Source organism: Battus philenor, unplaced genomic scaffold (genome assembly GCF_028537555.1).
Source record: "Battus philenor isolate CCGP_79_NKW_IND1 unplaced genomic scaffold, ilBatPhil1.0.hap1 SCAF_20, whole genome shotgun sequence".
NCBI lineage: Eukaryota > Metazoa > Arthropoda > Insecta > Lepidoptera > Papilionidae > Battus > Battus philenor.
In genome coordinates, this window is record NW_027181683.1 from 12,028,771 (window position 1) to 12,055,469 (window position 26,699).

At 36.7% G+C, this 26,699-nt stretch overlaps 1 protein-coding gene across 2 annotated transcripts in view; it reads left to right on the forward strand.

Annotated features, from left to right (window-relative positions):
* The window catches only part of da (daughterless), a 59,482-nt gene that overhangs the window by 19,854 nt on the left and 12,929 nt on the right, over nt 1-26,699 (forward strand). For both annotated transcript variants that reach the window (XM_068766204.1, XM_068766203.1), the window contains exons 2-8: nt 5,156-5,670; nt 19,204-19,372; nt 20,290-20,441; nt 21,149-21,337; nt 21,757-21,930; nt 24,008-24,076; nt 25,921-26,026. In XM_068766204.1, the coding sequence (XP_068622305.1) occupies nt 5,236-5,670; nt 19,204-19,372; nt 20,290-20,441; nt 21,149-21,337; nt 21,757-21,930; nt 24,008-24,076; nt 25,921-26,026 (1,294 nt within the window). In that variant the 5' untranslated portion in view covers nt 5,156-5,235. The remainder of the gene's footprint in view (nt 1-5,155; nt 5,671-19,203; nt 19,373-20,289; nt 20,442-21,148; nt 21,338-21,756; nt 21,931-24,007; nt 24,077-25,920; nt 26,027-26,699) is intronic.

The following is a 26,699-nucleotide window of genomic DNA, read 5'->3' on the forward strand; positions in this document are numbered from 1 at the left end:
ATTTCACCCACACTGCTATTCTGGGCAATGAATCATCACCTATTTCATTCTGCTGCGACAAACATCAAGAGACATTTTAATTGTATTATCTGTATATATGATGTTCTGTTTTAGATGTTATCTATGTATCTATCTAGTTCTCTATTTTATTCAAATGGAGGTTCGAGATGAAGTGATCTAATTTGACCACTATTAACCCTTAACCTAGAGTTTCAATTTTGACACCAATCTTTTAAACCGAATGTTCACATTACTATTAGTTATTTTTATAGGTTGGTTGTACGTATTTTACTGTTGAATAATATTCTATCCAACGAAATTAAAAAAAAAATCTATTTTTCCCTTCATCTAGACCATCAAGCAAACACAGTAATATAAAAAAATCACTTTCGTAAATCAGGCTACTAAGGGTTAAAATAAACGACTAATTTAAATAATATTTAATAATTAAATTTTTGTAGGTAGCCACCACATGTCTAGGTATTGGGTTGTCGTTGATTAATGGGATTCCTTTAACTATGTGCATTTGAGGTCATTGGACCCTAGCTGCAGTTGAGTATGAGTAATTTAATCGCTTCGACCCACTGACTGCGTTTAGATTTAGGGAAGCCCTAGGGCGTCGCCATTCGGTGTGCAATGTGACAAGAAAAAGTCGCATACCGAGAAGCCAAAGCTTTATTGATACAAAATTCGCCAGATGCGACATGATCTACTTTTATATTCTTTAAGAAGTCTTTAAAGTGGTGAATATGTTGCTTATTTGTTCAGCGTACTTTTGAAACCTGTACGCCTATTTCCTATCGCTCTGTATAAAGTGTTATGACCGTGATCCTTGAAAATTTACTTCTTGTATTAAAAACTCTAGTTATATTAAAATCAGGACTTCAGTTACACACACGTAGATATATAAGTGTGAAAATATATATATATATAAATATATATACGTAAATACAAGTGTCTTTATGTGTGTAACTTGAAAAAATTCCACATGGCACCTGATTTCAATGATATAAAATAATATTTACACGTAATTTGACATATTGCGCAGATATGTCAAAGATATTATTAGCCATTGAAAAATCTGTGAAGAATTTTGTCGCAGATGTTCGTTGCTATGTTTTTATGTTAAACTGGTTTCAATTTTAATAATTATAATTAATTTCATTTGTAAAAAGATAACGATTTCGTTATGGTTTTTTTTTTTAAATTAAATGTCGCTTTTTGTGTCTGCAGTTAAATATAATTCTTTTATGCTTTTTTATTCTATTACTTATGTTTTACTGCACTATTCGTAATAATAGTCTAGTCGCTTATTTAAAGATGTATGTACTCTGATAATACCAACCGACCCAGTCTATATTCGGGATTTCCCTACGAGATCGAAATAGGAATAAGGAAATCCGTTGATTATTAAAAGTAACAAGCATAACAAGCTGATTGGAAAGATGAAGTGGCAGTGTGAAGGCCACGCAGCACGCAGTTCGGGCTTTAAGGCTTTTAAGTGGGGATCACGGATTATTAAACGCAGCCTTGGACTTCTTTCCCAAAAATATAGTTGATCAAGGTAGGTCGTTGGGAGAAGTTCAGTCCAGTTCGCTTTCACCTGGTATCGGTTGCAGGAGAGAATAGAAAAGGGCAACGTTGCCTCCTTAATGGAACAAGAGGAAAGCCACCATATCTTCCTAGAATAAGAAAAGCAGAAAAGTGATAGTTAGAGTAATAAAAGACAATAAATCGTAATCATAGTCAGAAAAGTCCGGGATAAAGAAATAAGCAAATAAAATTGTGATAAAGGTATAAGTTAAGGTTTAGGTTAAGTTTAAGGTTAAGGTTAAGTTATATTAATAAATGATTATAAAAAAATGTTTAAAAAATACAGACAAAATAGTAAAATGAAATTGTAAAAAACCAGTCCAGGAGGAGATTGTGATAGAAAAGAGGATGTATGAATGGCAAAGGAATGATTGTGAAGGAAAGAGAAAAAGTGAACAATTTATTTGGAAAATTGTCCCTGCTTACCGAAAACAGGGTTACGAGTAAAAAAAAAACAAAAACCCGGTTTCGATGTTTTTTGAAAATAGAAGAAATAGTTTAGAGCGAATCTACATTTTTTTTCTCATATGTGTGTTTTTATCATGAGTAAAATGTAGATAAATGCGATCTAAAATTCAAAATATCATTAAGTACAAACGTAACAGTAGATCAACAACATACAGGTTGAAAAACCCGGCGTCAAATAATTTTGGGCGATTCCATAGAACTGTGTTAATGTTTGACATTTGATTGCGGCAGCTGCGTTTCGGATTTAATTTGTTTTTGTACAGCACACCTGTCGACATGAGCAATACGGCAGTGTCACTTTATCAAACAGATAACGGACTATATCGCCTTTTAATAAATAAATCAACTACAGTAATACCCCGCTTTACGCGACCCCGTTATACGCGGTTTCACTTCAACGCGAATTACAAATTTCGCGCTCAAATGCCTCGAATTACGCGAAAGAGTGCATATAAATATAATGTAGTCATCAACTTCTCTATGGTGTCTTGACCATCTGTCAAACAATTAAAAACAGTGTTGGGTGTTTTGAACGTATTTTACAAGAAAGTAAACAATACGTTACCCATAAGACAATAGATGTTTTTTTCCTTAAAAATAAGAGTATGTGTTGCATAAAGTGTTCCTAGAATTAAAGTGATTGATTAAAATGATTTGTATTTTTTTTGTAATAATTTTTGACTATGTTTAATCATAAACCTCGTTATACGCGAATTTCAGTTAACGCGATTTTTTTTTTGGAACGTATCCCTCGCGTAAAGCGGGGTATTACTGTATTTTAAATAAACTTCGATACTAAAGAAGTATCTTTATTATATCTCAAAGATGGCCACGATGTCCGGTCTTGCATCGCACGCATATGTCGACTTTGACTAAGTTGTCGGTATACGTAGAGGGGAACCTACCCTAGCCTAATCTACTGCCTCGTGATCGCTATTCGATTGACTTTTCGACCATATAAAATCAAAATGATCGTAATTCCAATAGGACATTCTACTACTGAACATAGGCCTCGACAGTTGGTAGCAGTGTATCCAAACGTCTATTTTAATATTTTTTTAAAGAAGTACTTATTTCCCTTGATTATATCAAAACTGAGAATAATTTCATTCATATTTATTTATAACTAATGCTTTATGAATATATTTATGTTTTCATAATATAAAAATGATAAAATAACAGACTTTCATTTGCGTTTTATTCGCTTCAAACTTCATGCGTGTGACATTTCACGCGCCGCCGATTTATATTTATTGTCGTTTAACACCTGCATCTGTCAGTGTATATCGATCACAAAATTTATTTCATTTTATTTAAATATATAAATTGACTGACCGATAATTTTTGTCAATGTAAAGTCTGCAGTAACAGATAATAAATAGTAATTAATTTTAATGAGTAATTCTAATTTTGAAAAAGTATTTTATTGTTATCATTACGTTTTATTTATTATTGCTAAAACCATTGTTCTGTGGATAGGGTGTATTTAGACGGCTGATTATATATATATATATGTATATATATATATATATATACACAATTAGCCTTCTATAAAAAGCTTTCACCTCTATAACCGTACTCATAGTCAAACATAGTGTAAGATATGTTTGGCTATCGTAGGTGTACAGGTCTGACCTGTCCATGATCATGCTAGGTACAATTATAAAGTGTACGTTCAAGTATTATAAATTAATACAAAATAATAATAAAACTGATACTAAATAAACTGCCACTTCGGACGGTAAATTCTTAGATTTACGTCTAATTCGAACTCCAAGCAAAGCCATACGGAGAGGCTTTTGCTTTCTGAGTGATCTTGTGCTGTCTTTTTTGACCTATTATCATCGAAACTAAACAAAAAACTAATAATTTATTAAAATATGTCTGCATATATAACTGATATATGTCGTCGTAAGGTGAAATATAGGTCACAAGATTCAGCTACAAGAATGCACACATTAAATTTCTCTAAATTCACTACCTGCACTTTCGCGCACCCAATCTGATCCATTATTCGCTGCACAAAGAGGTTTAAAGGTGTTCGCAAGATGCGAGTCTATCTTACCCTTGCATTGTTCGCCGGCGAATATTGTTTCACGCTTCGGCTCTTCCCTGAGTGTTAATGCTGTATCCAGTATTGTGTGAAATCATTTTTTTAACTAACAACCTAACACACGGGAAGATAACAAAATGGTTATTGATTTTATCTGAAACTAATTTTACGATTTTGAATAATCGTTTGTTATAAAAAATTTCATTTCGTTCGCCGTAAGATGAAACCTCTGGTGGAGGCATACAGCGGTTTATGTCTTACGGATGAAAAAATGATGAAAAATACATTATTGATAATGATTTCAAATTGACATAGCTATGTCAAGTAAGTGGAAAAGCGCTAAGGGCTTGTAACCTATACCAATACTACTAATAGTACTTACAGCTTCGGTACCTTAACAGAGGTTTTAATATAAGTGCTCTCTGCGCCCTACCTCGTGCCTCTTGGAAACTGAAATTTCCTCCAACGTTAAAGCAACGTTAAATTAATGATTCCTATTAAGACGACACAAAATTGCCAGCTTTTGTCCTATAGGCTCTTTACCATAAAATTATTACAAAGAATATTTAGATAAATGCATACATATATGCAGGTTAGAAAAAGCTTCGTAATAGCAAAAGAAATGGTTTTGGTTTTTATGAATAAATAGCTTTATTTATTCAAGATTAATATAATATTAAAAATAACAAACGAAATTTGTTTGTACGAATATTTTAATTCAATATTTACTTCCTCAAAGTTATTTTGGCAACTAGATTTGGTCGCGTACAACTAGTGACATATTTTCGAAATCGTATATCGTATCGAGTGAAATGGTTTTTTGTAGCGATAGATGTTTGGTGCAGTGCACACCGGGCACTGCGCCGCACGGGGCTGCTTACCTGCTCGCTTTGTGCGCGCAGTGCGTTTCACAGATCCATCTCGGGATCCGCTCCTACCGCACGCGAGTCGAATTCAAATCAAATGTAAATTCTTTCGGTCTCTTTGACTGCTTACGGGTGGCCTCCCTGAATCGGAACGTAAACACACCAGGTTTTACAGTTAAAAGGGGCATCCCCGACAAGATGAGTGCGTGTGCGCGCCGACGGTGATGTGTAAATTCAAGTACAAATGCGAGCGGTATGGCGCTACGGCATGACGCGATGGAAAATAACTTCCTACCAGCGGACCCGCCTCCACTGGCAGACGCACACTCGAACCAGCGCAGCGATCTCGCCACGGAGTACTTCAATACCTTCAACCAGATATGTGGCGGTTACAGAGCCGAACCGCAGCCAGAACTTCGCGCCACGTCCGATTCCCTACGCCTCACAGCACATATACTCGAAGGCGGACACGGCGAGTTCATCAGCACGGACTTTCTAAATGAAGGCGCGAAGCAATCACGCCAAGAATATGCACCGGAGTTTGGAAGCGAGAAGTTTCTGAACGCAAAAGATGAACAGATATTTCAATTCGGACAGCCTGACGCGTCTGCCCTTCTGCGGCAGCGCGCCAGACGGAGATACAACGAAGAGCACGGCCTCCAGCCGCCTGCGACCAGCCAGGAGAGCGGGGTGAGTTCTCAAGTAACACATTACGGTCTTGTCGTACCCCGTCACATCTTACTATAATATTAGTTCAATATTTTCTACAATTAGATAGCAAAACTGTCTTAGTTGATCTCTGTTTGACGTAATGAATATTTATACCTGAATTTCAAGTCCCTTAGTCTATGGTTCCAGAAATATCGTAATGAGTCAGTACATACGTGTATATCTTTTCTAATATACAGTGTTATTAGTTACTATAACTAAGCAAATTATATGCAAGATTATGTTTTAAATTAGTACATTTCTCTTTTACGTTATATATCACTTATCACGATACATGAACGCATTGTTAGTTTCCAATTTTGTTTTTTGTACAAGTAGATATAATGTATGTTAAAAAGTTCACGTTCTGACACAAGAGTAATAAACGTAAATAACGTGCGGTGAATCTGTGCGGAATATACCGTAGTAAGTAAACAGACGAACCTTGCAGCCATAACAAATTACATGACCGACTCTAGTGCGCCCGAGAGATACGTAAGAGTCTAAATCAGAACGATTTGCAAGGGGTAAACATAAACGAAGAGTGAATTTGTGATCTATGAGATAAATATCATCACCATTCCAGCCATAAGACTGCCACTGTTTTATATAGGCCCTCGATTTCCAATAGGACTGATGAAAAACTGCCTGTGTCTAGTGTCTTCCAACCTTAACAACTTCGTCTGTCTGTTAGACAAACGTTCAACGCTGCACTTGTCAGTCCTTGGTCACCACCTAAAAGCTCCAGCGGCCATTTATCCTAAAATCAACTTCTATAATTTAATACAAGTTTTAACACTTAATAGCCTGATTTACGAAAGTGATTTTTTTAATATTACTGAGTTTGAGGGTCTAGATGAAGGGAAAAATAGATTTTTTATTTAATTTCGTTGGAAAGAATATTATACAACAGTAAAATACGTACAGCCAACCTATAAAAAAACTAATAGTAATGTAAACATTCGGTTTAAAATATTGGTATCAAAATTGAAACTCTAGGTTGTTAAGGGATAAGGTACTGTTGATGAGCAAAGGTAGCACAGCGGTAGAGTATTGAGACTTGCGATGGTAGGTCGCGGGTTTGATTTCAGAGTCATTTTTAGATCTGCCAATCACGAGATTTAAAACTATTACTGAAAAATATTATTGAAATAAGTGTGTTATTCTAGCCAAGAGTATTTTACTATACGGATGTTAATGAGTGGATTTAAAAGTTGTTGATGTTCTTTATAAAACTATATTTGTAAGGAGCAACTGTCGAGTTTCTCGCTGGCTCTTGAGGAGAACTGCCTTCCGAGCTGGTTGTAGCGTAAATCATTTGTGACACAAAGTATGCGTATGTACAATAAAATTCCACAATGAATTTAGACCTGCTACTTAGAGATTTAAAGCCTATATTTAAAAAATAGTATACTAATGTTAATATGTGTAATTAAGTGTTGATGCTCACTCAGGAAGCTAATTATTGTCGTACACTCTTTATAAAACTATTCTTGAAGAGCAGCTGTTGAGTTTCGCCTGTTTTCAGCAGAACTGCCTTCAGAGTCGATGGTAGCTTCCTGCAGGGACAACAATGCCGATATTATATGTCGATTGACGGTTCGAAAGTGCTTGTAACAGTCTATTCGAATAAGGAATATTTTGATTTGATTCACATTGCATTAGTTATATAGGATTGCCGCTGCTTACAAAAAGTTTCCAGAGGATAGGCAGCAGGGTACTCTGCCAGTTGTGACGATTATAGATATCTTCGGGCCTGATAGCCTGGGCCTTGCACAGGCGCGTCTATGGACTGACTAGCTACAAGAATAATTTGTTAAGAAGTACCATTTAAAATCTCAAGATTTTCTTGAGAAAATTATGTGAATTTGTCACTTAACCAGCTGTAATTTTTTTTTTCAATTGATAATTTTGTATCTATAAGTTCTTTCATAGTCACTTTGGAGATTATAACGCCTGGTCTAGTAACAAGCATAGAAATACTGCAATTTTATTGGCATAGTACAATGTACTAAAATATCAAATTTATATAAATAGAAAAATTATATTAGGTACCTATTTTGTATAACTAAACGTAATTGGACATTATATATAGTGTATCTTGGTTAGTAGTTCGTCTGAATTTCGTCTTCAAAAAGTTAGAAACTTTCATGGATCTAGGTGTACAAATATATAATAAAGGTTCACGAGATATCTAAGTAATGTGGCAGTCAAGAGTTTTCATTTGATCGAAATGTGTGGAACTTTGTTTAACACATTTACATGGTAGATATTTCAACGTACACAATCTCAATTTGATTTAAAAGTGCGACTGTTAATTTTCTAACCGGCTCTTCTCAGTTCTCAGCAGATCAGTGATCTGAGCCGGTGCTAGCTTACTAAAATAATTGACAATTCAAAAGCGGCATGTATATGCATACGTGAATAGAGTTATTTTTCTTTCTATGTTCTAAACATGAATGTTCCACAATTTACACAGAGTGTCGGTATGGTAAATATTCTACGTTATAAAGCAGGAAATAAACAAACTAAAGAATAAGTTTCACATTACAAAGTCCCGATTGCCCTCGCCCGTTTGTTCCCGAAATAGAATTAATGATTATCATTCGTCGATGCCGCGATCTGAGACACTCGTTCTCGAGTGCCTTTCACACGCCGCCGGATGCGGGGACGGGGTGGAAAAAAAACAACACCGGAAACAGTTTCTACGTAACCCCGTTGATAATCGTGTAGAACAACAATAACTGTCGGTTATCGATTTGTGATTTTATCGTAAATATTAAATGAACATGATACATTCACATCTCATTGAGGCTTAGACGAAATAAATAATCTTTAGTTGCAACAAAAGATTTATATTTTATCTGAAATACAGCCTTGCCCCATGATTTGTTCTACATGGAAAATAAAAAAAAATGTTTTTTTTTTAGTTTTTGTATTATGTGAGCTGGGCATGAATCACAATTTACGTATATTCTTATGTCATCCACAAGTCAAAACGTCATCAGTTTCTCACTGTTTTAATGAAGCATGAATTGTCATGAGAATATATAAAATTCATCACAATTTTTTTTAAATTGGAATTGGACAGTGGCGCCATCTGTTGAAAATTGGTTATACTAACTTAGAAATTCGTGAGCTAATGCACAACAACTTCGTTAAATATCATCACATGATCAAATCATAGTTTACGATTGCATAAAGGACATACAGATAAACATTCATTTTTATAAAGTATGTTATTACTTGATATATGTTAATAAGTGAGAAATGTGATATAGCAAAATTCATCGTAACGTCTTGTATCGTCGTAGCTGTATTAAACACATCAACATAAAGAAAAAACAACAGAACAGAACAGAACGGAACGGAACTAAGAACGTGTGACAATAAATATATGAAACTATTTGACGAACGGTCGTGTATTTTGTGAGACCCGCTAGAATACACCGGCTACGTCTAATGGATTTGAAACGAGATACGTATTCGTAATTGACGGCTGTATCGGGACGATGCCTGATTACCGGGTAGACAGGCCGGTGTGTAATTTCGCCTGTTGGCTTGGGGTTGTTCAGAGTGAAGCGGAATATAGTGATCATTATTCATGTCTTATTCAAAGAGGGAAAACGTGAGATCGATTGAAGTTATCGATAGATGCAAGTGCATACGTTATAAAAACATACTTATAAGAAAAACGAAGAAACAGTAAAAATCCGAATTGAGTCCCTATAGTATTTTTTTGAAGAAAACTCGTATGTTATTTTACCATTAGTGAGGAAAATACAAGATTGGTTATAGGTGTAAAAAGGCTTTAGTGTGAATGTATGGCTCATTTTCTGTCGATTAATGTATAAAAGTCTATTGTTATGTAAATAATAATGCAATGATGATATAGTAAGAAAACGCGTTTTCAATATTCGAATTACTAAAAATTAAAAAATAATTATTGTTTACCACTCCCTCTCTCTCTCTCTCTCTCTCTTGCTGTAGACTTTGTACTGCCAGAAGTTATTGGTCGGTATTCCAATAGAGTATTGGAATAATCACTTTGCAAAATGAGTAGAATAAAGTGTGAAAGCTCAAAGCAATGCTGATTTAGGTATATTTCAAACTATTAAGAGTCTTGCTTTTTTAAAATACTTATGCCCCTCTATGTAATAAAAAAATTTAATATTAAAGCGAAAGGGTTAAACTAGTGTCGAGTCCACTTTAGAATTTCCTCTCTTTACATTCAAAATGCCTACCTGCAGAGCGTGAGCCTTGCATTGGGTCACTGCTTTAAAGCATTTTGCTGTCATGTGAGATAAACTAAAAATATTTATTCCTTCAAATAGGTTTTGCTAAGTACATTTGAAAATGCAAGCCATGGATGTGTAAACACACACACCCACATGCACACACACACACGCACACACGTAGGAACACACACACACATATATAAATGACTACTAGCAAGTTCGGAATGTTGATGCTATCAAAAAGAACCTGCCAAGAACCTCGATGGTTACTCTTTGATTGATTAATTTTAACGAGTCATGTTTATGATCATAAAATAAATAAATTATAAAATTGCGTTGTGACTCGATGTTATTTTGATTTTATTTAAATCATCACGAGTAAGTTTTAAGTTCTAATTTCAATTGATAATAAATCGATATCACCTTCCGTTATGCAAAGTGCAAGCAATGATCCTGGATGGAATTCGTAAACATCGTACAAAGGTCGCTGCTGTCGATAAGCAGAACGCGGTGTGTGCGATTGGTGCGTGTCGCTGCTCACGTACCGCGTTATACCATTTCGCATACGTGTTCAATCTTTAGCCCTTTGTACGAAGTGCACAGTACGCCCGATAAGGTGCAGTTTACACTGAGCTGGTATTTGCCGCGTGTTTATAAAACATTCGCACCGCACTGCCATAGCTGTAAGATATTTTCTATTCCACACAAATGTTTTATCCTGTTGTAAATTATAATTATTATAGTAAACTAGCTGTTCCCGCAAACGTTGTTTTGCAAAAAAAAAATTGATATTTTAATTTACAAATAAAAAGTAAGGATTGATCGTAGAGTGGTGAAAATTTAAGGTTGTATGTATTCTTGTATGCTGTAACATAAAAAAATAAAAACCAAAAAAATTGTCTAAAAAATAAAATTTAGGGGTGGACCACCCTTATCACTTAGGGGTATGAAAAATAGATAGTAGCCGATTCTCAGACCTACTGAATACGCATATTTAATTTGGTAAAAATCAGTCAAGCCGTTTCAGAGGAGTTCAAGTTCGAACACCGTGACACGAGAATCTTATATATTAGATATTAAATTATTTTTGCGACGATCGTGTACGCTTGTGTTGTGATAAGGAATACTTATCGATACTGATAAGACAAAGGATTGACACTTGAAATATTCAAATGTAATCTTACATTGTAGATGTAATGTCATGTATTATTACTATTAGTACTACTTACTATTAGTCGCGGTTTCGATTCCTATATTGGATTCCATAGGCTACACAGCTCTACTCGAGTAGAGCGGTTTACTGTTTGCGAACGTCATCGTACAGCTTCTGTATTATATTTATGTTCACGTACCCTTCCGCTTCCGCCTGTGGCCAGCACCACACCCCGTCAAAGCTCTACCCGTCCAACTGGTGGGCGCCCCACCAGCTTTTAGTTTCTAGTTTTAAATCTTGTTCACGGACCCTTCCGCTCCGTGAACTCAGTACCCATGAAGCTTTAAAAGCCTCCGGGCTAACAGCATCAACTTCAACCGAAACCAAGCAAGCAACATTTTAGACGATGTTTTAAAGAGACTTATGTATATAGCAACAAAATACAATTGCGGGAATGCCGTAACAAAGGTGTACATAATAAAGAAGATGTCAGCCAGTTTATGCCCATAGATGTGTTAGTGACGTGGTCCAGTTTACAACAACAACAGAACAACAGAGGCCGTTAAAAATTAACGAAATTCTTTATTTGAATCAAACACGACAGTTGTGCTGAAGGTATCTGACGTATCACTATAGATGATGGCGTCTTCGGTATAGTCCGTGATGAACGCGCAGCTTGTTATCAAGTAGCGACAAGCAGTTGAAAAAAATATTTTTATTCCTTATTTCATTTGTATTTATGGACTGTATTTTTCATTGTACACTAATTTCATTTTTTTGGAATAAAACAACTTAGTTTCAAGACTACTTCTTTTGCACGGTATTTTTTGGGAAAATATTTAGTTTTATCATCTTACACGATTTTTTAGTTGCAAAACGTATACCTAAATTTACTGTATGTCGTATGTATTTATTTGCACGCTTTTCTAAGGAACGTATCTATCGTGTATCATTTTCTATCCGATGCTGTAGAAATACGATACGATAGTTTTAATATGAACCCGTAAAATATAATTAACTGGTTTGATTGTAAAAGTATGATATCATCGTCCGACGATATCGTAAAGACCCTCGAAATAACGACGAGTATTAATATTCAAATTGGGTTATTGTGAGCCGCGATATAAATCTCGATCGTTAGTTTGCAATAAAAAGTATCAAATTAACCGTTTAATTGTTTTTTTTATTCGTTTGCCTCAAGTGACAAGCGATTTGGCGTTGTTAAAGATATATCTGTTGGAAATTATTTACGAGATCGAAACTGAATATATCAGCCAACCATAGATCAGCGGGTTGGCAAGTCGAAATGGCAATAAGCAGGCCACGAGGCTTTCAGGTTTCTAAGGTGGAGTCCACAGGGAGAGTCCTTTATGCTAACATAACCCCTGAAGATGCCCCGTGGAAGGGTGAAACACGTGTTGAGTAATTTGGCGGTGGTGGTTGTGTAATTCGCATTGTTTGCTGCATACGCATTTATCAGCTGGCTGGCGGGCGGTGCACTTTGTTGCATGACTACCACTGCATGTGCGGAAGTGGCTAAATATTGGTCCTTTTCTTACTTAGTCCTTTATGCATCTGTTATCCTGACCGTGGTGTACGCGATATCGAGCGTGTCGTTGTCACAAGAGAGAGATGTGAGTGTGAGGTCAAGCTGGAAGAAAGAGTGGAAAGCGGTACCATCGCCTCTCTAATGGTAAATAAAAACGCCTCGACAAATTACTTAAATACTGTAAAAGAATTATAAAGGAGGTAAAAAATAAAAGTAAATATTAAGAGAAGAAGAAATTTATTACGATGGAAGGTCGAGAAAAATTTAAAATTATGTTAAAAAGAGAAAAATTTTTTTAAATAGAAATATAAAATTATAAATAACTGTGATACGAAATAATGTGACGAAAGAAGAGGGACGATGTGTATACGGAATGTTAATGAAAGGAAAAAACAAAAGAAAACGTGATGAATGAAAGAATATGTAGTAATAAAAACTGTAAAGAACGATAGGAGAACGCAAGTAAAAAATCTTAAAAAAAAATCATTGTAAAAGATCCTGTCCTAAAATATGATCGAGGAACATTGGCATGCGCTGCGTTGGTAGACAAAAATGTACAAGCTATGAATATATTTAAGAAAACATATTATATTATATATATATATATATATATATATATATTCTTAAATATTTTGGGTCAACTGACTAATAGTCGTTATCTATTAAAAAATTAATTAGAATATCTGTCTGACGATAAGCAAAGCCATGTACACCTTACAATGAGTCACGGATATTAAAACAATATCTGTTACTTTATACAGAGTGCGATCCTGTACAGGAAGCCGAGCGTGTTCGGCTGCGTCAGTCGCGGGCGCCGGGCCGTGTGAGTCATTCGTTCCCAGATTTCTCGGCAGAGAACATCTCTATAGAACGCCAAATTACTCAATACAGAAGGTTTCTATTGAATATCTAGCTAGAGCTGGCTAGAGCCTTGTGAAAATCATCAAAAAACTTAATTTAGCTTAACACGTTGAACGCCATGAACACCATGTGTCCGACAGCATACTGTCCTCTGGGGCCACACCATTAAATCTAAAATCGTCAAAAAATCGCCAAGGTGTTTTTTTGCAAATATTGTCAGTAAAACCCTTAAAAATAATGGGCGACTTACGGAAACAGCAATTTACCCATTATTTTTCTGCGGGGCCGCGCGGGTCACATGCCTTGGTAAAAACAGTCGAAACACTGTCCGTTGGCTCCCTTGAGGCTTCTGAAGTGATCGAGGGCATGCGGACACACGGTGTCCGACGCGGCCTCTTGGATCCATCATGATGGCAGTCACATGGTGTCCGTCGCGGCCCACTGAAATAAACATGGTTTTTAGTCTGGCGTTCAACGTGTTAAAAAAATGTTTGGGAGCGGAATTGACTCGAGTGTTTATATAATTTATTCTCCGATTTCTGTCTCTCATATGACTTTGACTCGTATTCACAACGGCGATGAAAAATAATATTGAAAATGACTATCATTTTTTTTACCACTGCTGCCCAAGTGATAAGCTTACGCGTGTTGAAGGGCGTTTAGCTTAATACGCTTTAAAGTAGCGAAGCTAGAAGGCTTCCGGCTGCTATTTAATACAGTTTCTTCAGATGGGAAAACTATCCAGCTCTTAAATCGCTGAAGATATCCTTGCAGTGACTTTACTGAAGAATCGCCTCGAAGGCACATTGGCTGACACCCGTCGATAACACTCGGTTTAGTATTCCGACTAATGAACTTAGACTTAGTTGGTTGCTACTATCTGAAGTAGAAGAAAGAACAATTGAGAAGTATCTCACAGTATTGATAAGATTATACCGTGAGGTTAATGACCTGTGTGAATATTTTTGGTTGTTAGAAAAAAAAACGTGTTCAAATTATCGGAACGTACTATTGAGTACACTTTCCGATTGCAAATCCCTCTTGATTAGGCATAGGAGCGAGCTGTTTTTGGCCGTCCCGATAGCGTGGTCACAAGCCGGTGCCTAATAGAGCACACAATACAGAACACTCGAATGTTACTAATGCTGTACACTCGACGACAGAAATGTTTGCGAAAAGTTGTTAAATTTTTTAATGAATTCAATCTATTGAATCTAGATGTCGCTGATTGATGTAATTGTCGTACATCGTCTAGGCCAGTGATTCCCGACGTGGGTTTCAAGTCCCACAGGTGGGTAATGTGATTGTTAAGGAGGTCAAGGTAGAAATATATGTGTTACATATGGGGGCGTAAGAATTTTAAAATGAATAATGTGACAGTTAGATACATTGACTATTTTTGATACTTGCTGAAACTAAAATTGTATAATTTACCACCACACATCCCATTGTTGTCGAAACTAGAATAGAATAGAAAAATATACAGCTACTTGTGTTAAATAATTATCAATAATGAATATTCAGCGACGCGCGACAGTATAAAGTATGTTTCCTTACACCCCGCACGTTTCCGTGTCAGCGAGTGTACTCTCAACAATGAGCTTTAATTGTAGGCTTGGACTCGCGCGTGTCGCAACGTGTCGGACGAGTATGGAAGTATCTTACGCCCGCCCGCGTTGAGTAAGTGCCTGTGAAATTTTCCACTTTAACTTAGTCCTCTTGCAAAATGCAACGCCTCATACGGAAGACAATAACGTTCGCGCCGCCAAATTTACCGCTGTCCGGTAGAAAGTTCTCGATCAATACGTTTAAATACTTTAATATTTGCAATTGAATATTTGTGAAGATATTGTCGTACTATGAAAAGCATTAAAACGTGATCTACCAATTGGTAAGCTCATATTCGTTCAACCAGCCAAACGTACTTGGTGTTTATCTTCGAGATCAAATAGGAAATTTCAACGTGACTGTATATAGTCTACTGCGTACTGCATTTGTAGATTACGCAAATTCGTGAAGACAGGGCGTAGAAGTCACGTGCCATGAAGGTAGCGAAGCTAGCATTAACATGCTGCGATCCCCGGATTCGGATGGACGCTTAGTATTACAATCGATTTAAAACTAGAATCAAGGACCCTTCAAGGGGACCTTTTAAGTCACTTGTAAGTCACGTAGCTTTCCAACTCAAAGGCATACGAGAGGGCTGATCAGAAATAAAGGAATCAGTAGAGTTCGAAAGTACAAGAGGTTGCCCAGAGGACTGGCGTGGTCATTACATCGCGCGGTACTGGAACATCGGAATTTAAAAACTATTGATAAAAAAGATTCTAGAAGATTTTTGCTAAAAGAACTAAAGAATCACATATGCCATCGTATTCCAGTAAAGCCTACATTTCTAAGGCTTTATTATAATATTAAAAAAAAAGAAAAATCACAGATTAGTCACTCAAGCGTGAATTCACGCTCACGGGCTGCAACAGTACTTGTGCTCAGGCGTGAATTAACAACCGCGGACAGTGGAGGGTTAAATGGCATTTCATCATAAGGCATAGATCGAATGGCCACTGGGGCCTTACAGTTCTGGAGTGGTAACTACGAAGCAACAAGCGCAACGAAGGTGGACGAACGCCTAAAACTTTATTTTATCTGAATTTATTTTACTAATCTGTTTCTTATAACTCCTATTTTTTTAATACTTTTTTAAAAAGGATATCTATCAAAGTTTTTCGTAACGATGGTTCATTAAGGCATTCGGCATTTAAAATTAATCCACTTCGTGTTCCGTTTAAGTTACGACTTCAATAGGCTTTTAAACTTATCAGAAAATTTTGTAAAGTTACTTAAAAATTCGTTACGCCTTATTGAATATTACTTAAGAAAAACTTTTTAAGTTAATAACAGAGCTTACTATACAATACTGTTAATAATTCAGAAGTTAGAGGTATTAATATATCCTCGTGTTCTTACTACTGTGAATGTACTTAGATGTTACGGATCATTGTGGTAATATAACCTCTCAGTAAGAAAAGGACCAATATTTAGCCGCTTCCGCACATGCAGTGGTAGTCGTGCAGCAAAGTGCACCGCCCGCCAGCCCGCTAATAAATGCGTATGCGGCAAACAATGCGAATCACACAACCGCCACCGCCAAATTACTCAACACGTGTTTCACCCCTCGACGGGGCATCTTCAGGAGTTATGTTACACGATTAGTGCCAAACACAGAGTCACTGGCTGACAGAGGGCTGGCGGGTGGTGCACTCTGTTGCACGACTACCACTGCATGTGCGGTAGTGGCTAAATAAATATTGGTCCTTTTCTTACTTACGATGGACTTCCGCAAGGTAACGCCTGATTCCATTAAATATATAACCTCTCATCAGCATCGACATATCAGTCGATGGACGTAGTAGTTATCTCCCAAAGATCGCCCCGACCCTGACTTTGTCGCCAGCAAAGTTAGGTAGGGAGGTCAGGTTTTTAACCGGCCAAGGTCGCTTTTCGAGCACCTTTCAACCCCCACTGGTTGTCAAACTACGCCGTTTGCCCTATATTGACGTCACCGTCTCGAGATAACGAGTCTTCACCCAAAAGGTGAACAGATGGACTCGTTAAGGCCGTCGAATGACACCTTCGGACATACAGTTTCCTACTACTCTTATTGGAAGTCTATGGAATAGTTCTATCTCCAGCTGTGGACGTCATATAGCTGAAAGGAAGATGTTATTTATCATGTTTCCGCACTTTGAGAAGCGTATAACAATAAATTCTACACATTATTTATACATATATATAATATGGATGTTTGTCCGTATGTCTTTTATAGAAACATAAACTATGCATTTGATCGTGTGATGACCTTTAAGAAAGTTGTGTATGCGCTCACGAACGTTTCTCAGTTGGTATGACCAGTTTTCGACAGATAGCGCCACTGTCATTACAATTAATTACATAGATTGCCGTGACAATTCATGCTTCATGAAAACAGCGAACGTATGATGACATTTCGAGTTATGTGGGTGACATAAGAATTTGTAAATATTGAAAATCATACCCGGCTCACATAATTAATATAAAAACGAAAAAAAAAATTTTTTTTGTAAGATTCTACGCGGACGAGGTCGCGGGCCACAGCTAGTATGTTATACAACTGTATTCGCATAATTTTTTAATATTTTATAACACTATATCAACGAATCGATCTATATTAAGGAGCTCAAACCAATTCATGTCCGAATATCATCGCTTTGTTAAACCAACAAGGATAACTGTAACCGGTAATCGAGCGTGTGAGTAATTGTCTGCGAATTACGAAATCGCATTTCCAGAAACGAATCTAAAACGAGAGTCATTGTGTTCGGCGGCCACGACGGCGCCGCGGAGACCATACCACGCGGTATTATATGTCCGACAAATAAATCATAATAATTATATGTTTATAGCACACCATATATATAACAGGTGGCGCAAAAGTAATGTCATAGTGTGAACGTGCCCTCTTCTTCTTCCTTCCCTTTTCCCTTTATTTGGGGTCGGGTCTTCTTATCAATTTGCGCCAGGCCACTCTATCCTGGATTGTCTCTGCATCAAGTTGACGGGTTTCCAGTTCCTTTCTGATATTAGACCACCACGTAGCTTTTGGACGCCCTCTCGCGCTCAGTGTGAACGTGCCCTAATTTTTACAAATAGTGCAAAATATCACTATGCTTTGATATTTATGATGTAGATATATAGAGAATTTTTTTGTCTCTAAGCAATGTCCCATTACACACCGAACGTGGAATTATTGTTATTGCTTATTTGACAAGTTTTTGGTCTGTTGTTTTAACGCAGTGTGAATTTTTTCGGCCAGGTCGCCGGATCTAACACAGCACCAGACTTATTCTTTTGCGGATTTTTAAAATCTCGCCGTTACCCCCTACTAATCATGTACCTTAGAAGCCTTGAAAACTAATTTTAGATCCAGATGTTTTGCGAGCAACAGTCAAAAATGCTGTAAAACTGGCGCAATTATGCATCAACTCTGTAGGTGGTCACTTGAGCGATATTTTTTTCCAATTAATGACCTCAATCTTACACTTTCAAATAAACTTTTTTAAACAAAAGATATCTTTTTTATGAATTTTTTAATAAATTGGCTCCCGGTTCAAATTATGACATTATTTTTGCACCAACTGTATCAAAATGTACTCGCAAATAATGTAATATTTAATTGGAAATATTCATTAAACTATTCCTTAGTCATTAACGGAACGGTGTCCGTGTATGTGTGAGCAAGCGGACCTATTCAACATGGAATTGCAGTCGAAACGCGACACGCTGGTCTTCATAAGAATGTCGTGGTCATCATTATCTCAGTCAATGTACTCCATATTTAGTACATATTGAAAGATGCTTTGGATTTTATGATGATCTAATTTTCTATATGAAGTGCTTTCCATAACCTTCCATAATAAATACGAGCTTAAAATAAAGAACGTCAGGTATTTCGCGTACTATGAAAAAAATCGTCATCGGAGCCTGTACATTGTCGCAAAAAAATAAAAATATAAATATGCTATTCTTGATAGATAAAAAAAAACGTGTAAAACTTATAACTCGAAAAATATACTAACTTTAAATTATACAGTTGTGCTGTTTATAAATATTTTTTTATAATTGAGTAAAAGCAATACAAGGTTGTCGTTCTAATAGATTTGTGGTTTTTTTTTCAGTACGGCAGCGATGAATTCGGGCACGACTCGCCCAGTCGGTACGCGTCACCGAAAGGCGCAGGCGCCGGTGCGTCGTACCAGGAGCCGTACTACGCGGGCGGCGAGTGGGGCGCCGGCTACTACCAGCCGCCGCCGCCCTACCAGCATGACCCCTATGCCACCTCGCCAGGTACCCACCAACTGCCAGATTGAATACCAGATTACTGACCCTGTCCAACTGCGTACCAGCTTACTGACCCTGTCTAACTAAGTACTAGCTTACTAACCCAGTTGAACTACGTACCAGTTAACTGTACCTGGCCAACTGAGTACCAGTTTACTGTCCCTGTCCAATTGCATACCAGCTTACTGAATCCGTCATATTGCTTACAAACCAACTGAACTCACCCAACTGCGTACCAGGTTACTGACCCTGTCCAACCTTGGACCGGCTATCTGACTCTGACCGGATATCTGTCTAATTCCTTAATATAAGCGTCATCGGAGACTGTTTAACAATATACATACAATCCAGCTAATACACTCCCAACAGTGTACATGCAACAGTGTACCACCAACTACCAAACCAACCATCCAAGTAGGTGTATTGATGCACGCGTTATACCGTTGGTGTTGACAATCACTGTGTTTATTCGTGAATATATTTCTTTGAGTCTTCTTCGATGGCGAGGGAGTCACAGCCAGTTGTGATCGAGGTGTGTGTAACATCTATTTAGTGACTATTTACAATCGTGGAATATTTACAATTTCGACCCAAATACGTTAGAGCTTAAATCTCTGATGGCGTTCGAATAATAAAATCCTTGTGCTACGGCAGTATCATCCGTTCCTGTGACAACGCTGAACGGTATGTACACTATGCGTACAATTAAAGACATTACGGGCACATGAACTAATGATCAAATGTTATACAATTATGACGTCAATAGGCGACTTTGTACACACAGGCCGTCACGCATATGACGAGTATAGGCGTTCGTAGCGAAAGGTGTAACTAAAAAGTATTGTGACCAATAATACAGAGCTGTTACAACCGCATCTTGCTTTGGTGATGTGTGGCCATGAATTTGTGGTGACGGCTTGCAGGCATAGCGGGCAGCGGTGGTGGCGAGGCGGCGGCTGCGGCGGGCGCGGGCGGCGCGGAGCTTCCCCTGCCGCCCATGTCCTCATTCCGAGCAGCCGCGCCTGTACACTCGCCGACCGACACCATGCTGCTCACCAAACCGCCGCTGCAGCCGGTGAGCAAACCTTTCTTTACTGATAAATCTTTCTAAATTACTCCTTTTTTATTTTAGACCTGGCTTACACTCCTGTCCAAGTGGCATTTGCAAATTCCGAATCGAAAAAAAGAGCGCTTATTTTGAAACCTCTAGTAGCGAAGTTAAAGTATCTGCTCTATATGCTTCATACTGCAGTTTCACTGGAATGGACATATTACTTCTTCAATTTAAATAACAGCCTGAGCCAACATGCGGCACTTTGAAAGATTATTTTTTGACTTCAATTACTTTTCAGAATATTTCAATATACGCAACAACGAGGTCATTCAAACCGCCGTTTAAAAAAAATGCTGTTGTTTGTTTACCAATCATTCACCAAATTTTAAAGAACTGTCAAGAGAAGTATGTTGAATGTTTTCAATTAATAGTTTTCTATGAAAAGAATTTCAAGAATTAATATATCTTTTATTTACATGCAATGCTGTTCGCAAAATTTAAAACTTTTGTTAAATTGTTACCCGTGAAAAGATTCGCTGACGATTTGCTGCACATGCCCGGCCTTTGTCGCTACTCTAGATCCTGGTGGCCACGTTGTGCCTTCTATACTTCGACTGACCAATTCGCTAGGCTATGTTCATTCGCCGAATTAACAACTGCGATAGTTCCAAAACAGCGGAACATTGTTAATACAACTCAAGCGCGTTACTGATCATCGCTTCTCGCAGATGTACGGCGGCGCGGCCACGAGCGCAGCGGGCACTGCGGGCGGGGCAGGAGCGGAGGCGGGTAGCCTTTCGTCGTACGGCTCGTCGCCCTCCACGCCCGTGCACTCGCCTCCGCCGCTGCACACGCGCCTCTACCCGCTTAAACACTCGCCACACCACGCGCACCACATGCACCACCACAACGGACAGGTATACCACCACTTTACTATCCATCTATGCATGTAGGTACATGAATGAATATATATACACGATATTACACGACCGATGGATGAAACATGATCGTGGCCTGGTGGCCAATACCTATCCTGAATGTTCAACATATTTTGCGTACTTGTAATTTTTCTCATTTTATCCGGTTCATTTAGAGGAACCCCATCCCTGGTTCACGTTTGATTTTGTTACACTCTATATACGAAAACATTTCCAGCTGTGTACTCGTATTAACTCATCACGACATATTTCGTATAAAATCATTAAGAGACTAAATTGGCTTGAAATGTACCTTTTGACAATAAGAATACAACTGATAAAAGATATTATAAAATTCACTCGCAAAAAGGAAATTGTTACAATTTTTTTATATTAATATAACTCTGTGCATGTTACAGCAACAGGCGGCGGGTTGGCCGGGCGTATCGTCACCGCCAGGGGCAGCCGTGGGTTCCGTGGGCTCCGTGAGCTCGGTGGGTGGCGTGGGTCCCGTGGGCGCCGTGGGCAACGTGCCTAACGTGCTACCCAACGGCCACCAGCACCATGTTGCCGTCTTCCCTCACAATGTTATGGTACATTTTCACGGCTATTCACTATACATACAGACACCTCTGTATATATAACAATCTCATCAGTGTTTTTAGTGTAGTTTTCAATAAATCCTTAATTTTGTAAGATAACCCATATAGACTGTCTAATAAAAGTTGAAAGTGAAAAAGGCGGTAAATATTCAAAATCTTGATATGTTATACTGTATAAACAAAAATGTTCTTGATACTTGATTATTTTTTGTAATTAATAAATCTTAGTATACATAATAAGAAAGGGATAATTTTTTAATAAAAACAGGCAAGTTTTAACTTACTGTAATTAAAAAACTTGCAATTAAGTCCATAAAATTAAGTCCAAAATAGAGTGTAAACATATTTTATTACCAATATTAACTCAATTTAATTCTTTACATAAGGGAACCATTTAATAATGATGCTCGCAAATTTTCTGTTTCTTTTAATAGTTTTATAAATAACATATATTTAAATTCCAACACTATTTGACACTATTAAAAGTTTGAAGTTTGACGTTGTCAAAACTGACTCAATGTTGCCAACATTAATAACCTTGAAATTCACCTCTTTAACTTTCATTAGACATGTTATTTCTTTATAAATCATAGAATTTAATTTTGAATATGCACTTTTGGCAATAGTGTAAATAAAAAAGAAAAAAAAATTAAAATTCAGCCTATATTTGATGTTTTCTTTTTTGGCATGAGTTTTAGCATGTGCGTAACTAATCAATAATTAAATTACTTTCACTAGGTTGCTACATGTTCCGACTTTCTTTTTGTAGTCTAACTATTCAAAGAATGTTCTGGAACATGGCTCTATGATTTTGTATATAAACCCTTTTAAATTAGTTTTTTTTTAAACAATTTAGACTTGTGTTGTTTTATTAAAAAAAAAATAAAAGTGAAAAATATGTTCTTATTTTAAACAAGTCTAATTGTTTTCTATGGCTTCATTTGTTTTTATTTTTATACTATAATAAAGAACGTCATGTATTGCTAAATATTTACATTATTTTGATTAGTAAATTTAAGTCAATTGTTATTTTTATGAACAGCAAAACATGGCGTACAGTGATTTTGTTGTTGTTGTTGTTGTTGTTTGTTGTGTTTTTATTTTAATATCAGCGACTTGCGTAGAACCCTTATCCTAACGCTCCGCAACCTGTGGACCGATTAGATCTTGAATTTAGTGCGTTACGTTTTGAGTTGTTTGAACTAGATGGCGTTGTAGATTTGCCGCTGTAGTACCGCTAGTTAGATATAGATGGCGGTTATTGCAAATAATATTGAGAAGAAAATTGCATAGAAATTTGGTAATAAACCGGGGTATGACTTATTTTATTATTGGTTAAGCAATAAAATATAATACTTTGATATTAGAAACGAATTATTGTCAATTACAGTAATATATATAAATAAAATATTTAAAACATTCCTGCCGCGCGCGTATAAACCTACTTAATGAATTTTTAAAAGAGATATTAGTTTTCCAAGAAAGAAAAGATGAAAAAGGAAGATATTTAAACTTATCAAGACTTGAAAAAAAAAATTCTATACGTTTTGCATTTTTAATACAAAACAGTAAAAAAGACTATGTACCACAATAATAAAACGATATAAAGTTTACAATTGAATTATTGATTCTAGCAATTAGTTGGCTAGTCCTGAAACATTTAAAATATGTTTAATAAAAATATATGCTATTTTGCGTTTCTCGAAATCCTCTAAATGTTAGTAAATTTTAAACAAGTACAGTAAACAAAAGTATTGTACAAAAGTCAATGAAATTTATGTAAAAAAACATTTAAATATGTATTAATATATAGGCTATTATTAGGTTCAGAATCTAGATTCTATCGCAAAGAACTTTACAAACTCACTAGTTACTCTAACGTCATTTAAAAATTTCGAATAAAGAAATTATTTATAATTTAAATAAAGTTTGACAACAACCGAAGAAGAATGTGATTGGTTCTAAATAGCGATCGGGGGAGTATAGAGTAGAGTGGGATATAGTGGGACATAGTGTTAGTGGGTAGGGTGCGGGTTCGAGCGAGCGCTGACGGTGAGCGGTGCGGTAGGGCGCGCCGGCGGAGCAGCGGCAGCTGGACGAGGCCATGGTGTTCCTGCGCGACCACTCCGACATCGTAGTGAGTACACACGCCAAACCAAACGCCTTCTGGTGCTCCTTATACCTCCCATACCCATATCCCATGATCAAAACAGCTTTCACTCCCATATCCTCTAATATACAAACCTTCTACTTCCTTCTCTTCTATTCGACAGACCTTCCAATCCCATCCCTTCTAATTTGCACCCCTGTCAGTTAAATTCCGTTTCATCCCAACGCCTATTTTAACTCTCTTGATACACACAATCTTCCAAATCTCCCTCGACACTCGCACCTCTCATGACTCTTATACCTCCCATTGTCACGTACTAATCACATCCTCCATGATCCTCTCACATCCTCCATGATCCTCTCACATCCTTCACGATTCATCAATCTCCAACCCATGCCCCCCATAATCCTCTTATATCCCTCATTAACTTCTTACATCCTCTGTGACCCTCTTACATCCCCTTTGATCATCTTACATCCCTCATGATACGCTTACATCCTTCATGATATGCTTACATTCCCCAAGATCCTCTCACATCCCCCATTTTTCTCTAATCTCCCATATCCTCATGATCCTGTAATCTTAAAATCACATCTTCCATGATCCGCACACCTTCCACTCGTATCCTAATCATCCTGTCATATTCCACTCGCATCTCTTAAATCTTTTCGCCTTCTACTTATGCCCTCTGCGATACACACAATCCCTGCGATCCTCACATCTCCCACTTACATCACCCATGATCTTACCTGCCGTTCACATCACGAACACACACATACACTATATGTATCACATCGGGGAATCCAACGAAGTTGTGAATCTTAGCCCGCGACAACATACTAATATATTAAATTAATCATAACCCGCTAAATGTGCGATTCGTTATAAATAACTGTTATAGCTATAGCGTTAATTGCTGCTGACAAGCTATAATATCCAGTAAGTGATTGTAATAATGCATGAATGGTTTTATATAATCTGTATAGTTTATTTTTTTAACGAAGTGTTGGATCTAGTTTTGTAGATCTTGTGGCATGGATTTACTAGCTTATTATTTTTGCGTGATATGGCTAGATAATGTTTTTGAAGTGTTATAAATTTATATGTTTTTACAGTTTAAAATATCTTTTTCTATTGTTATCTGTGTACATAAAAATGGGCTCAACCAGAGAATTATACAGGCTGATTAGTTATAGGTGCAATAGTTTATAAGGGTTGAATGTATAGATCATTTATTGTCATTTAATGTATGGTATACCCTATCCTGTAATTTTATTACAGTATAAAAGGCGTTTTAAAAATTTGGTATACCACTAATTAAAATTATTATTAATGTCCCTGCAGAGTTCGTACTACCTGAAGTTATTTGCTTATCGCATTGAAATAAGTGATTTGGGATATCATATTTTAAAGTGATCACTTTATACAGGACTTTTAGAAATCGCTACAAAAGTTTTTTTGCTGACAAACGGCACACATACACTCCTTCACAGCTATAACAATATATATCTGCCTTGATACAAGAAAATAAAAAATAGTTATTTTTTATTATTAATAGATAGTTATTTTAAAATTAAATTTTTAATTTAAAACTCTGATAATATCATGCATTAACAAAATTATTTTAAACAAAGATTGATATATCACTACTATTATCTGGTGCAAATATAATTTTCAATACATTTTCATCATGTTATTAATAAATCAGAAAACTTATGTCAGCTTAAGTTAATAATAAGTAAACCTTTTTAAACTGTCCACACTTGTTATTTTGAGTCTCAAACAGAGGTTGGAAACCTTTGAAATAGATACCTAATTTTTTTGGTATAGTTATTTATATATCTATCTATAAGTGAAACATTTGTTTGCAGGGCGCAAGAATGGAGGAGAGATTAGATGATGCAATCAATGTGCTGCGTAATCACGCCGAGGCACCAGAGCTGTACCCACACGACGTTCACCATCAACCCCCCACAGGTGATCATCCTATAACATTATCCTAAATTAAATACTGACTTGTTATCTTTGTTTTCCAGTATATTTTGTGTTTCAACAGACTTAGGTTTCGCTTCATTAAGATTCCCACATATTTATATTTTCGGTTGCAAGCGATTTTTTGGACTTTAAACAAGATCTGTTCAGCCTGCTTCAGGGTTCACTGTATCATTATTTCAACTATGAGATGACTACTCCTCTACTCATAGTCTTCTAAATACAATTCCAATAGTAATGTTTGGAGGTGGCCTGTACACAGCGTCTTTCGACGGCTGTTAATAAGCCCTTAACTGCGGTTGCCGGTCCGTACCTCCTTTCTAGAACCTTCAGGTCACCTGCCTGGTGCTACTTGAACCAATCTGCTTAGCTATGTTAGTTATTTTCTTTCGTCTACGTGTCTCTTTATTCACGATTCTTTTTTATGGAGAAGTTCCGAGCAAACCACTTCATGGCTAGCTTAATCTCCCTCCATCTGCGGGAGTTTTACGCCCGAGCAAAAGACCGTTGCGATCCGGGAGCGTGAATTCACGCAAGAGTAACTTGTCTTTGATTTTTTTTATTACTGGAATACAATTTCATATAATTATTCTAATATTAATAATAAAATTTACTATTATTTTTATCAGTAGTTACATTTTTGTTATTTTTTTTTTTG